Raw genomic sequence first — 13893 nt, 5'->3', positions numbered from 1 at the left:
AGGCTTCTAACATAAAGCACCAGGGCAAATTACATGGTGTTTGATCTCTCTCTCTCTCTCTCTCTCTCACACACACACACACACACACACACACACACACACACACGCACGCACGCGCGCGCGCGGCCCAGTAGGCCTTTTTTGAGTACAGCAGCCCTGTGATCAGGCAGAGTGACTTACAATCAGACTCAGGTGCTGAGCTGCTGTGACTATGACGCTGTCTAGCTAATAGGCCATGTAGCTAACACTTTAGTTTGGTAAAGTTAGAGATGAGGTGCTATTTGGTAAGATATCTTGTTGTGTTTTAGTGTCACTGTTTAATCTACGAAAATGGCCACCACTTGGCTTTCTCTCTCCCGAGCACCCTTCTGTCTTACTTGTGACACATAGAGGGAAACAATGCATATATTATCTGCCCCGCCCCAATAAAGACTCCTTTAATTTCTAGGAATGTTTTAGTGACTAGCAGATTATATGATACTCTCTACTATTTGCAAATTGATGAAAGTTCCATTTTTTTAAAAGGAGTTATGCTTAAACAGACCTGAAGCCATTTTTGGCCTAGTGTATAGATGCAAACCCTCTTAACCTTGCGGGAATGAGAACATAAGTAGTAATTTAAGATTAAGTTGCAAATATAAGTTGCATTGTCAAATTTGTCATAAACGTTCCCTTGTTGGGCATCATGTATAGAGATAATTGTATTTTTATGAATCTAAGAATAATGAAATACTTGCTAAATTTCTCTGACAAAAAATGTCTTTCAAATCTCAACATCATTCTCAGTAATCTTCATATTCCCAGAATAGTGTCTGCCACTTAATATTTATTGAATGAATAACATAATGGAATTGATTCCTTAGAAAGATTGTTTAGAATCAAGAAGGAAAATATTTCATGTAATAGATAATGTGCACACATGTCCACTCTAGCTTCTCCACTTTGATTGAGAAGGATGCCTCTGTGTCCCTCCTCAATTCTGTAGTCAAGTAGGCAAGAGAGATTTTGAATCTTTGTGTGGGCAGATAAGGGATTATAGCAGTAAGCTACATGATGTCCCTACTCCCACTTTTTACTTTGTGGAAACAAAGATAAATGGCTAGATAGGAACTTTCAAAATATTATGACAAATTTAGCTGTCAAACAAATGAACATTCCATGGGAACTTGAAGAATTACATCAAGGCTAATCCTGCATTTGAGATGCTCTTCCCCCTCCATAATAATAACCTGTTTTTAAAAGTATCCTCATTTTTTATATGCCACGAGATTACAGATCCTATGCTAACCTTAAGGTTGAAATAAAGGTCATGGTTAAATGTTAAGGCTTTTCTGGACTGTTTTGGTTTTGAAGTTTAGAGTTGACAGGGTGCCCATAGCTAAGACCCCAACTCTTTAGTCTGTACCACAGGTAAGAGTAGGGCATACATTTTTTGATTCACCTACTATCATTCCTTGATCATGCTATGGTTTTATAAAACTGTGTTACCCTAGCCAGGTCAGTAGTGTATACCTGCAACCCTAGGATTTAGAAGGCAGAAGCAGCACTGCTTCAAGTTCAAGGCTGCCCCTGATAAGTTTCAGGCCATCCAGAGCTGCAGAGTGAGATGCTGTCTCAAAAAGACAAAAAAAAAAAAAAAAGACAAAATATTTAAGAATATGTTGCATAATAGGAAGGGGCATATGCACATGGCACTTGGGTCAAATCCAGCCAGGTTTGTTTAAGACAGTTTGTGACTGTCCAACTTCTGGTATGCTTTAGCTATAAGACTACAGGAGCAGAATGAACCTGCAAAGCTGGAAATACTTAGTATTGAGCTTCTGTAGAAAAAAAACTTGCCAACTCTTACAATGAATGGAAATATACCCTAAAAATTATCACTGTCACCTTAGAACAAATTATCAGTGGCATATTTTTGTACAAAGCTTAAAAACTGGCTTGGTGTTGAGATGAATTATTGGTCTATAAAAGGCTAAAATGTCTGCCTCTACTGAAATAAAAGAGAGCTGGCTTTCTCGAGAATCACATGGACTCAGAGATTTTAATTGTCACAATAAAGTTTGACTTACACAACATTGACAGAAAATGGGAAATGCTTTAGACTGTCATTTATGTTATGGAACTGTGACAGAGGCTGAGCACTCACCAGATGTCTCTCTTCTTGGAAGGTGGAATGGATCCAACAGCAAGTAGTGAAAAAACGGACGAAGAGGGATTATGACCTCAGCCGTGCCCAATCTACCTACTTCAATGATCCCAAGTGGCCAAGTATGTGGTACATGGTAAGTTCACCAAGGAAATCCAGCCATGGTCATGTTGTCCAGTTTCGTGGTGTATGAAGAAAATCTGGTGGTCCTGAGAGGCACAGCAGCAGTGACCTGGGACCTGTTCCCTCATCAATGCTCACTGTTTGAGAGGGGCGCACTGCCTTCCTTTCTAAGACAGTCTGGTTTAGAGATAGTAAACCACCCTAAGGTATAGACACACAAAGACATGTTGACAATCGTGTTCCCCTTTGATAACCTATTGCTGTGCCCTGAAAGGGTTTAGTTCATGATGCACACTAGAACTTGCATGTCACTGAAATTGCTCTGTTGGCAAGTGTTGCCTGACATACCACCTAATACGTGTCAGGAAGTGTTTGAGCAGTTCAAGGAAGCCGGTGTAAGGAGGTCAGTACGGGAAACTCACTGAACCTGTAGAGCACGGTGCTAGTCCTCTTTAGCTTGCCTCCTTTGGAAATGTACCTCTCTAGTCTTAAGTGTTTTTGCTTCGTGAGTACTGAAACATGGCTTGGAAGACATTACTCATTCTTCATCATGAATTCATACGTCACCAGTTTGCTCTGTAAGCTGTAAAAAGCCCTTTTTTGTTTCTCTTTCTTGAAAATTTTTTATTGCGAAGTGTTGCCAGGGTGTTTTCCACTGCACTACTTTTTATAATCCCTGTCTGGAATTCTCCACATGTCTCCAGCTGATGAAAAGACACACATCCGCGGAATTTCGCATCCTTTCCACATATTTTCCTGGCTCTGGCCTTTCATTGCTGCTGGCTGGAGAGCTCCTTGTTCTTCCTGCCTGGTGGGTCAGGACTGTACCACAGATGCTGTACTCAGGACCGAGTCCTCTAGAAGTTCTCCCTGTTCTCTCTTCTGGCATTCCGCTCTTGGCCTCACATGTCTCGCCCCCCCCCCACCCCCCACCCCCCGTGGCTCTTATCACTTCTTTGTTGCTGTGACAACACACCATGACCAACAGTGACTTATGGGAGAAAGTTAATTTTGGTTTACAGTTCCAGAGGGAAAGCCGATGATGGCAGAGGAGCACTGCAGTAAGCCACAGGTGTGGTGGCAGGAACAGGAAGCTGGGAGACCATACCTCAACCTCCAACAGGAAGCAGAGGGTGAACTAGAGGTGGGACAAAACTAAATTCTCAAGTGACATAGTCCCTTCAGCAAGGCTGCACCTCCTAACGGTTCCTTAACCTCCCCAAACAGCACCGCCAACTGGGACCTAGTGTTCAAATACATGAACCTATGGGGACCATTTTCCACCACCACACTGGTGGCACCCTTCACCAGGCATTTTGTATTTGAGTCATGAATGTTGTCCACACATTTGCTCTGCTGTATTGAGGGTGAGCTAAGAGAGGGTTCTATATTTGGATCTGCAAGAACTCAGGCCGTAGCATTGCTAGTGATGCATACTTATTTGGAGGCAGAGGAATGTGGCTGATATGTCTACCAGCTCTCATTTTCCTGGACTTATCTAGAGATAGAAGGTTGTAGAAAGAGCTAGAACCCCAGCAGATTTTTACACGAGAGCTCTGTCCTATTTGAGAAGAAAAGAAAGGAACCCTGATGTGCACTTCAAAGTTATTGGGAATCAAGAAATCATTAAGTAGGATCATCCGAGGGGACAGTAACACATGACAGCTTGCTAGCTCTTAGAGAAGGAATGAGCCACAAAGGAGGGCACTAGAATAAGTGATAGGAGGAGCTATGGGGCTTTGTCTGCACAGACAAAATTGCAATTTCTAAATGAAATTTAGAAGTAAATATGGAAAGCAAAAGTGCCTCCATGTGAGTGTTTCTAAAACCAGGTGAGGGAGAACTTCCTTGCCTTGTCACATGTTTCTTCTCACAGGAGTCACTGCTGCCTGCACATGTCTTGCTGGACATGAATAGGATGGCACACGTCCCTCTTCCTTTCACTGTCCTAGTGAGACAGAAATGGTACAAGGAGAAACAGGGGCTACTGCTGTAGCACCATGGACCGGCTGAGGTTTTGTTGTTGTTGATAGTTTTTTTACATTTATTTACTCTGAGAGAGAGAGAGAGAGAGAGAGAGAGAGAGAGAGAGAGAGAGAGAGAACACCAATGTGGAAGTCAACTGATGGGGGTCAGTTTGTTTTCTTCCATCATGTGGCTTCTGGGGAATCTAATTTAGGTTGGGCTATCAAGCTTGGTAACAAGTACCTTCACCTGCCATCTTGCTGGCCAATGGCCTCATTTTCGTCCAAAACCTACTTGCGGACTGAAGGCTACCATGCCTGCCTCCCAAAGAGCTCTGATTTTCCAGTGGATTTTCTCAGCCTGACACAAGAAAGATTGAGAGAAGAGCTCAATGTGTTAAGTACTTTCAGTACTCAGTGTACTAAAAGCAAAGTACTGAGCGCTCTATGAGTAGTTTTCTGATTTTGTGTAAATAAATGTATATATTAACCTGAGCTATATTGAAAGAATGAGGAATCTGAGGTGCATGCCCAAGCTCACTCAGCCTGGTAGAGCTGAGATGCCCCACTGACAAGCTGATGCACAGCCTTCCAATGAGCAAAGAATCCAACCCAACTTTGTGCCACTGACAGATACCAGGAGAGGAACTAATCCTGCCCACCAGGAACTTCAAATATGTTCACAGAGTCATGACTGAAGAAACAAGACAGAGCTATGAGTGTCATTCAGGGTAAAGATAAGATCAGGGCACTTCAAAGATTCCTATTAAGCTACTTCTTTTCTCTTAAGGAAAAGGACAGGAGACAAATTGCAGACCTATGATTATCTTTCATGCATACTGAGATCAAATGAGAGCCAGGACTCTTAAATCTGCAAAGCTGTGTTCAAAGACCCATGGCTTCCCTTAGTATGTCCATGATTAAATCCCATAAACTCTTCTCTACTACAATGTGAGGATGCTTTGCTCATCTGTGTGAATCATCTATTGCTGCATGACAAGATGCCCCAGAGATGAGTTTTCATAACAACTATTATCTCATTGATTTTGCTGGTCAGAAATCTAAACAGAGTTAAATGGTAGGGGCTATGGTCTATTCTGCAGGAACTGGGATTTCAGTTAGAAGACCCAAAGATTCCATGAGAGTGGCAAGTTCTGCTCTCTAAGTATTTATTCATGTTGCTGGTGGCAATTGGTTCTTCTCCAGAGGAGCCTCACCAAAAGGCTGATTAGGTGTCTCTTGACATTGTTCTGGCTTCTCCCAGATATGTGATCAAGTGGTCATTTGGGAAGCATGATTTTACAACTAACCTTAGAAGCCATAGAGAGTTATCTCTTTAATTTCTTTTTAGTGTTAAGAGTCAGCTATGATTCTGCACTGAAGTAGACCACCTCATAGGTACGCACACCAGAGGAGGCACAGCTCATTCTGTGTCTCCAGAGATGACCACCAAAGTTCAGGAAAAGTTTGCACAAGAAGCATTGCACAGTACCTGATACTCAGATTGTATTGTAGTTATTGTTCTTTGGCTTCTCAATAGAAAAATTAATTTGACTTAGCATAAATAATGGATTCATGCATATGTGTCATTGTATTTTGCTATCATCTGTTTCCCTGTCATCAACCTTTTATTTGTTGCTTTAATAAACCCTTTAGAAAGTGAGAGCCTATTGACTAGCCATCACTCTTCCTGGTCATGTTAGATATGTAGCTAAAGCACCTGTTCATTTCTTTCTTTATAGTCCATGCTGTGTGTTGGCTGGCTGCTTGGTGAGTCTCCATAGGCTCCTACTTCCAGTTCATTAGCCTGGGCCTATTTGTCATTTCATATTGGTCATAGGAGAGTAGAGATTAAAGACAAGGAGTGACTGAATGTTCTTTTAACTTATTTAAAAGCTTGGCCCAAGTACTTCCTGCCTTGGGAAATGGTGTATAGAACTATTCTGTCAAGCCTTGAGGCTTGGCTCCTTGTATTCAGAAGCATGAGTATAGAGAGTTTGTGCTGGGCATGGTGGTTGTGAAGTTCCTCCTCTACCCTAACAAACCTCTCAGGTCTACATTCAGAAATCAGAAGGATCAGGACAGGAAGGAAAACTCATTTTCTGATGCATTAACTTCTGCCTTTCTTCTGCCAGGCATGTGACATACGTTGGCTGTTTAGAAATGCAGGATCTGTGTCTCCTAAGATCAGTAAAGCAGAAAAGGACCAGATAAGAACATACCAGAGCTTGCTGGGCACATGGTTCTTCTGCCAAAGCTTCCCTGGGTTCGCATGCATATATGCCACCACTGGGCCTTGGGCAGAGGCTGTAGTGTTGTGTGCAGATTGAGTCTTCTTTGAAAATCTTGGCCCCACCATCACCAGGTGTTTTGGTATGGAGTGAGCCTCAGGCAGTGGGGTGGTTCTAATGTGAATATATGGCAAATGCTGAATAAATACTAGTTGCATAAATGAATGAGCAAACCTGCTATCACTCTGTAGCAGAGAAAATAATTGCCTGCGTGTAATGAGTTCCCCATGTTATGCCAAGTCTTTTGCGAACTCTCTTATGTAGTAGATTATTGCCAGTGTTCCAGTGAGTTAGGCATTATTATCATTGCCACTTTATGGATGAGGATATTAAAGCATAACAAAAGCTGCCAAAGGTCACTAGCTAAGCAGAGTTAGAGCCCAGTGTTGAAACCCATCTCTGTACCTGCAGACCTAGGATTCCAACTTCTCTCTGCATCTGTGGTTCATAAACTGCCAGGCAGCAGAATCTCCTGGAGGGCCTAAAACCCATTACCACTCATCCTCTCCTACTTCTCCTACAGCACAGTCTGGGACTTTGAATACCTTAAAAGGTCCCTACTGATGTGATGCTATTCTGTAGGAGTCCCTCTGAAAAACCACCTGCTTGGCCTTATCTTGAACATAAGGTTATAAGAGCATAGCTTCTTTTGTCTCCCAGTTATCAGGTGGAAGAAGAAGGTTTTTAAACTTATGGGACATTTTAAAACACACCTAGTCAGTTTACATTTTCCTTGGTCCCTTCTTTTCTTCTAACAGCATTTTTTATTTAGGAAGCTATAAAGGTTAATATAAAAATATTTTCATTTAACATGGAATTTAACTGATTGAAAATACCGCTGGCTTAGCAATCCTCTCAAGATGCTCCTGTAGTCAGAAGATTTCCTATGTCCCAGCTGGTCCAGCAATCAGGACAAATCCCTCTCGCTTGCACCCTCCAAGTAAACACACAAAGGCTTATTATTATTTATAACTGCTTGGCCATTAGCTCAGTCTTATTACTGACTAGCTCTTACACTTAAATTAACCCATAATTCTTATCTATGTTTAGCCACATGGCTAGTAACTTTTCTCAGCTGCCTTGACATCTTGTTCCTCTCTGTCTGGCTGGTGACTTCTCACTCAGCCCTTCCTCTTCCTAGCATTCTCCTTGTCTGTTTGCCCCACCTCTACTTCCTGGCTGGCTACTGGCCAATCAGCATTTTACTTATCAACCAATCAGAGCAACACACATTCATAGCATATAGAATGACATTCCACAGTGTGCTCCAGACACAAAACTTAGCAGGTAGAAAGGCTATGAAGATTTGGCCCAGTGTAGTAGAATTAGCTTTAGCTTACCCAGCTGATGCAGTGGCCCATTTTAGCACTGTTAAGGAAAGTTTAGTTTGACTATGAAGACTGTACCGTTAAGTAGAGCTCTTCATCAAGCATCTGGGAACACCAGCTATATAGATAAGGGAATTCACTGTTGTATGCAGTTTCATATATACACAAGCTTGAAGAACCGAGCTGAAGTCACCTATCCTAATTAGCATCCCTTCATCCTTTCAGAGTCATCATTCATGATGGATTTAATGCATTGTAGGAGTTATCCTTTGGTGGGATATTTCTCTTTGTGGAAGGTTTTTTAAATCATCCTAAGAGACATATTCCTACTGGAATGCAGCATTTGAGCTGTTGATAAATAGGAGGAGGACAACTTAGAATTGAAACTTGGATGAAAGCATAGATTTAATAGAAAAGAAAACATTTTCCTTTAGTTATTTAAATATTCACTACTCAAGGAAATTGACAAAGCGTTGCATGATAATTCTTGTCTAATAATTAGGATCTACTGATGATTTTGGAGAAGCCCATAGTAACTAACTTTTAAAACGTATTTTCTTCTACCCAGGAAAGGCAAGCTCAGATGTAAGAAGTAAAGAGTAAAGAAAGGGAAGGCTCAATGGATACCAGATTATAGTTAGGTAGAAGGTAGTTCTGTGTTCCAAGGCAGAAAACCCTGACTGTAGCAAGGATGATACACTGAATGTCCCAAAAGGCTAGAAAGAAGCACGTGGAGTGTTTCTTCCACAGAGAAATGGTAAATGCTTGAAGACATGTTGAAATAGCATGTGGTTCCCCTTACATTTTAAAGTTTTGATGTATTAATTAAAAGTAAAACTTGCAGGGAGAGAGAAATACCCTACGGTTTTGCTTTTTGGCTCTGACAGTGCTGGTTGGGACCAGCACTCTAGACTCTGCATCTGAGAACTTCCCAAGATGGATGTTGGGTGGCCTATTTAGTATATATCCTTGCATGGTTTCAAGACAGATAGATAATAACAAATGGGCTCATGTTTTTGATACACTGCTTCAGATTTCATGAAAGCTCCCTGGGTGGTTTTTCGGAATCATATTTGCCGATCAGCAGAATGAAAATTAGCTGAGTTCAGTTGTGTGGGGGGCATATTTGCCAAAAAAGATGAACTAGCTAGCATAGTAATTGCAAAAAATGATTTGAAGCCACATGGTCCTTTCTCAGCCAACTGGATGGTGTTCAGTACTCCAAGCGTTTGAGGCATTGCTGTTTCTGTGGTTGGCACACACTTTCCTACTGGTTTATACTGTCATTTGACTCTAGTAAAATCTGGTGGTGTTTGTGGCATTATTGTCCCAGCAGCTTGGAAATCGTCCTTTTAAGATGCCTCATTTAGTCGTTTTAATTGAAAATGCAACATGGTGGAAATCTGCAAGCATGTAGCACATTCTGAGGCAAGGAAGAGTCATCTGAGAAGGGCAGACTCCAGCTTCGCAGGGACTAGCATGCTGGTTGGAACCACTGAGTTGAGACCTGGTTTTACTGTACTAGTATATGCCACTAACTAAGTCTAGACCCTCTCAAAGCATTTTACCCTCTTAACATCAGTACATCTGAAAAAAAATTAATGTATTGATTGTTTCTTAAATTTGTGCCTATTTGATTTTCTTTCAGTTCTCTATGTCAAGATGTACTGGACATTGAGTCTGGGGAGAATACATACCACTGATAGGACCAGATCTCCAGCCAAGAGTTAACCCATGAACTCCAACTACCGTATTCCATATTATCATATTATTAGTTTAAACTTAATAGGAGGTTCCCAAGACCACCCAGTTCAGTGACTCACTAGGAGGGCTCACATGAATCATGACGTAGTCACACTCAGAGCTATGGTTATTGTCAGGGAAAGCATACCAAGCAAAATCAGCAGATGGAAAAGTCCCATGAGGCAAAGTCCAGAAGAAGCCAGGCTCAAGCTTCCAAGAGATTTCTCTTAGTGAAGTGCCAGGAAAGCACTTTATCCCCCCGAGCACTGAATGTGGTAACATGAGACATGGTGTCTTAAAAGACTCAGTTGGCTGGTGGGGGTGGATGGATCACCTAGTGCCCCACACTTCCTGTGTTCCAAAGTCCCAGCACTCAGAAAGAAAGCAGGTGCTCTGACACACCCAAGACCCAAAGACTTTAAGTACTGTGTGCCATTCTTATCAGGGCATAATGAGATCACTCCCAATATCCAAGGCCCCAGATGCCAGCCAATGGCCAGCCTTGCGGGCCATCATTCAGAGAAATCCAGTCTCCGGCCTGCTGTATTAAATACTGTTCTTCCCTAAACCTATTGCATGACATTGCCCTCTGGAGTCCTCATGTGACTATTCCTTGTAAGTTGATAGACGCTTCCATGCCGCCCTTAATTCCTCTCTTAAAGACACTCCTGCTAGTTAAAGCCATTCTGCCTTTTCAGTCAGTATCAAACCACTACTGGCTTCCAGTTAGGATCTTGCAATAGTTGGGGACCTTTTCTGGTTTATCCACTATCTGCCTCTCCACTGCCTTTTGCATTCAGACTTCATGTGACCTGAGTTCCATCTCCCCACATATCCTTTGGTTGGATGCTGCTTCCATTCCCATTGCCCTGGTTAATTCCAGCCTTGTTGACCGGCCATGATCTTTCTCAGCCTTTTTACAGTAGCCAGACTAAACCCTCATTGTTTAGTCTAAATCACTGGGAATGTCTCTCTTGGTCTAACTTTATCACAATTAAAATGTTGCAGATCTGTGTGGTTATATAATAAATACCTGTTAGATAAATTTCATGGAGTTAGGAACTGTGGAGAAAAATCATTATGGAACCCCATTACCTTAGGCCACCTCTAGTAGGTGTTCTGAAAGGAAGGGAGGGAGGAAGGGAGGGAGGGAGGGGAAAAAGGAAGGAAAAACGGGGAAACAGGCAGGCTGGCTCAACAAAGCATGAACAATTAAATTATTTGTACTATTTTTTTTATCACACTGCATCTTTAATTTCTATTAACTTCTCCAAACCTATAATAAAAGAAAAAATGAATATTTTTTCAATTTGTGGTTTTGAATAAGTTATGTCCTTGTAATTTTACTTAAAAGTGCTTTGTTTTTATTTTGTTTGATTTTTTTTTTTTTAAATTTACAGTTCTCTTTCTGAGGTGTATACTACTCGGTGTTTGTGCCTGGAGCATGTACAACTATCCTTCCCTGTTTCTAGTCATTGAAGATGGTAGTTTAGATCTGTGATCTAAATGGCAGCTCACTTTGTTACTATCACATGTTGACACTAACTATTCCACCATGTGCCATCCTTCCCTTCACATGGCATTCTTTCATGTCCTTTTGGCAGCGGATGGCTTCTCTAGGTGGAGTCAAGTGATTTCAGAATGTTTCTCTGCCATTTGTTTCCCATCCATTATTTCATTTCTCAAAAGTATTAATAATAATGTTCTGTGGCTTATGAAAACCTACCCATGCTATGACATTTTAAAAATTCCCATCACATTCTTGAATAGGTTAAACCTTCAAGATTCTGAAACTTTGGACAAAGAATATACAGGGATCAAACATATGCAAGACTGAACTAGAATAACAGCACTTTCTTAAAAAAAAACTAATTTTGCTTATGGAGTCAAAAAAAGGATACAAAGTAAGAACATTCACTTGTTACCACTGCATGAAAAAGCAAAGCTGTGTCTCAGGTAGTGTCCATATGTGCTCTAATGAGTCAGAAATCTTGTTTGATATGGTACTTATTGAGTCACATTTATTTGTGCACTCAGCCATTCATTTGTTGTTGTTGATAACGTTTGGCAAATATATTTTTCTAAGCACTTGCAATTTTCTCGGTACAAGGAGGAAACTGTAAACAAGATGGCCACATTGTCTTAAGGGGGCTTTTGTGGGTATGGGTTTGGATAAATTTAGTCACTTTGCCTTATATGTGAAAGCTAGTCCGTCGAGGGTCCACAACAGAGCTTTAGCTGACACTTGCTCATTACCTAGAGATGGTTATGTGTACTGGCCCACATGATGAGTGTGCTGGGAGTACATATACTAAAAATGATCAGTAAACCTTGGATGGACAGTGAAAGTGCTTTCTGAGGGATCAAGAACTAGTGACCCACCTAAAGAAAAGAAAAGGCACTTCTGATAACATCCATTTCTCTGCTAGTGTAAATGACCACAGCCTTCCATGAATATTTGAGAGATACAATTTATTTGTATTAGTAATTTGTCTTGTCAGTTTTGCTTTCAAGAAGTGAGAAATATGTGGGTGGCCCACCCCTGAAACCACTCTACCATGGTGATAAACAGGTCTGTTAAGAGAAAAAAAGTCATTTTTAATCAAGTTTTTCAAGACTTTTCTTTAATTAGTAACTAATTTCTGTTGGAGAGCAGATAGGATTGACCTTTGAGCTTCCTTAATCTGTGTTGTCTCTTGAACATGTTGATCAAAGTCCTTTTATCAAACGGCTTCTCGATTTCCTCATTTCTCAATTTGGTTTCACCTGGGATTGGGATCAGTTGCAGTGACCAAGACAGTTGGGGCCTGATTGTAACCTGTCTCTGCTAATAGCTAGTGTTGTTAGCTCAATAAACGTCACCCAGATTTCAATATATGCCATGTTCATAGAATCAATTTTGGTTACTTCTAAAACAAAGTGATTTCAAATGCTCCATGTTCAGTATTCAAATTCTGAAAGTCTATGAGACGGAGATATCTGGAATGCTTTTCCCTTGATATTGTTGACAGTGAGATTGGCCAGGACATCAACACAGGGAAAGAATCCAGTGATGAGAACACTCAAAGTCAGGGAGAATCCATGTTGCTTGGAGAAAGAGAAAGTAATAATTACCTTCATGTTAGTCTGATTTACCAGTTTGTCCAATGTAAGAAATACTTGGTGAGCAACCTTTGCCTGGGATGGGATTCTCTGTTAAGGATGGATAGTCAATATGGAAGAGGATAAGCTGAAGGAACTGCTATACAGCACAGAAAGTCAGACTAGAGTGAGACAAGGAGAAGGGAGCCTCTAACTTCAGGAACAGGGCTTGATTACTTAATTGCATGGATCAGAATCATAATTGGTTTTGAATGCAGAGGTGCCATTTTTGATGGCAGATGATGTAGCCAAGATGGAAAATGCATTCACTTGTTATTCTTTCCTTGATTAGAAAAGGGAGTCTGATGAGACACCTATTTTTTTCTTTATGCTAATGCAGTGGTCAATTAGTCTAGATGGTGACTGTTCAAATATTTGGTGCCATATTAATGGGAAATTTTTCAAATATTACTCAAGAAATTTGGCTTTTGTTTTATTGATAGTCTCTTGGTTTCTTAGTGATTTGAATCTGATCCTTAGAAAAAAAGAATACTAGTATAGACATTCTCACCCAAGCATATAAAGCTAGCATATGTGAAGCCCAGGAAAGAATATTATATCCAAATAATAGAATTGTGCTCTTAATAATCTCTCTGCATGGCTCTGGAAATGGAGTTTAATTTATGTCTTCAAAACTTGATGTTTGAATCTGTTACTCGTGACGGAGTAATCATTCTTATCTGTCGGTGAGCTGAAAGAGCTTCAACTTGACTCTCAACCGTAGTAAGTTTAGCATAAAATGGTGTTTAGCTCATTTTTATTCATTGAGATGATGTTTTGTTTTGTTTTCTTTCTGTTTTGTATGACTGGGGATTGAAGTTGGGTCCTTGCACATGCTAGGCACACACTCTAACACAGAACTGTATATCCAGTCTTTGTTTACTTTTTCAGTTTATGACAGGAACTCATGAAGTTGTCCAGGATGGTCTTGAACTCAGTCAGTGTCCCAGACAGGCCTTGATTTTGTGAGCTCCTCACACCAGCTTTCCTTAGAGCTAGAATGATAGGTCTTGGTTATCAGGCCCCCAGCAACATGTTTCTGGTGCCCCTTCCTATTTCTCTTCTGAGCCTGTCCTCTGTGTCACCAGCCCCTCTGCTTTGCATTCATGCACATTCCACAGGCACACTGCAATCAGCACCACACTTGTTACAGTTAT

General features: G+C 41.0%; 1 protein-coding gene across 1 annotated transcript in view; it reads left to right on the top strand.

Moving 5' to 3' along the window:
* The window catches only part of Pcsk5 (proprotein convertase subtilisin/kexin type 5), a 425182-nt gene that overhangs the window by 89099 nt on the left and 322190 nt on the right, over nt 1-13893 (top strand). Inside the window, 1 exon segment of the mRNA XM_028874891.2 lies at nt 2169-2282. Coding sequence (XP_028730724.1) covers nt 2169-2282 — 114 coding nt within the window.

This window comes from Peromyscus leucopus, chromosome 1, assembly GCF_004664715.2.
Source record: "Peromyscus leucopus breed LL Stock chromosome 1, UCI_PerLeu_2.1, whole genome shotgun sequence".
NCBI classification, from domain to species: Eukaryota; Metazoa; Chordata; class Mammalia; order Rodentia; family Cricetidae; genus Peromyscus; species Peromyscus leucopus.
The sequence above is the reverse complement of the archived record's forward strand: the minus strand, read 5'-3'. Positions and strand labels throughout refer to the sequence as shown.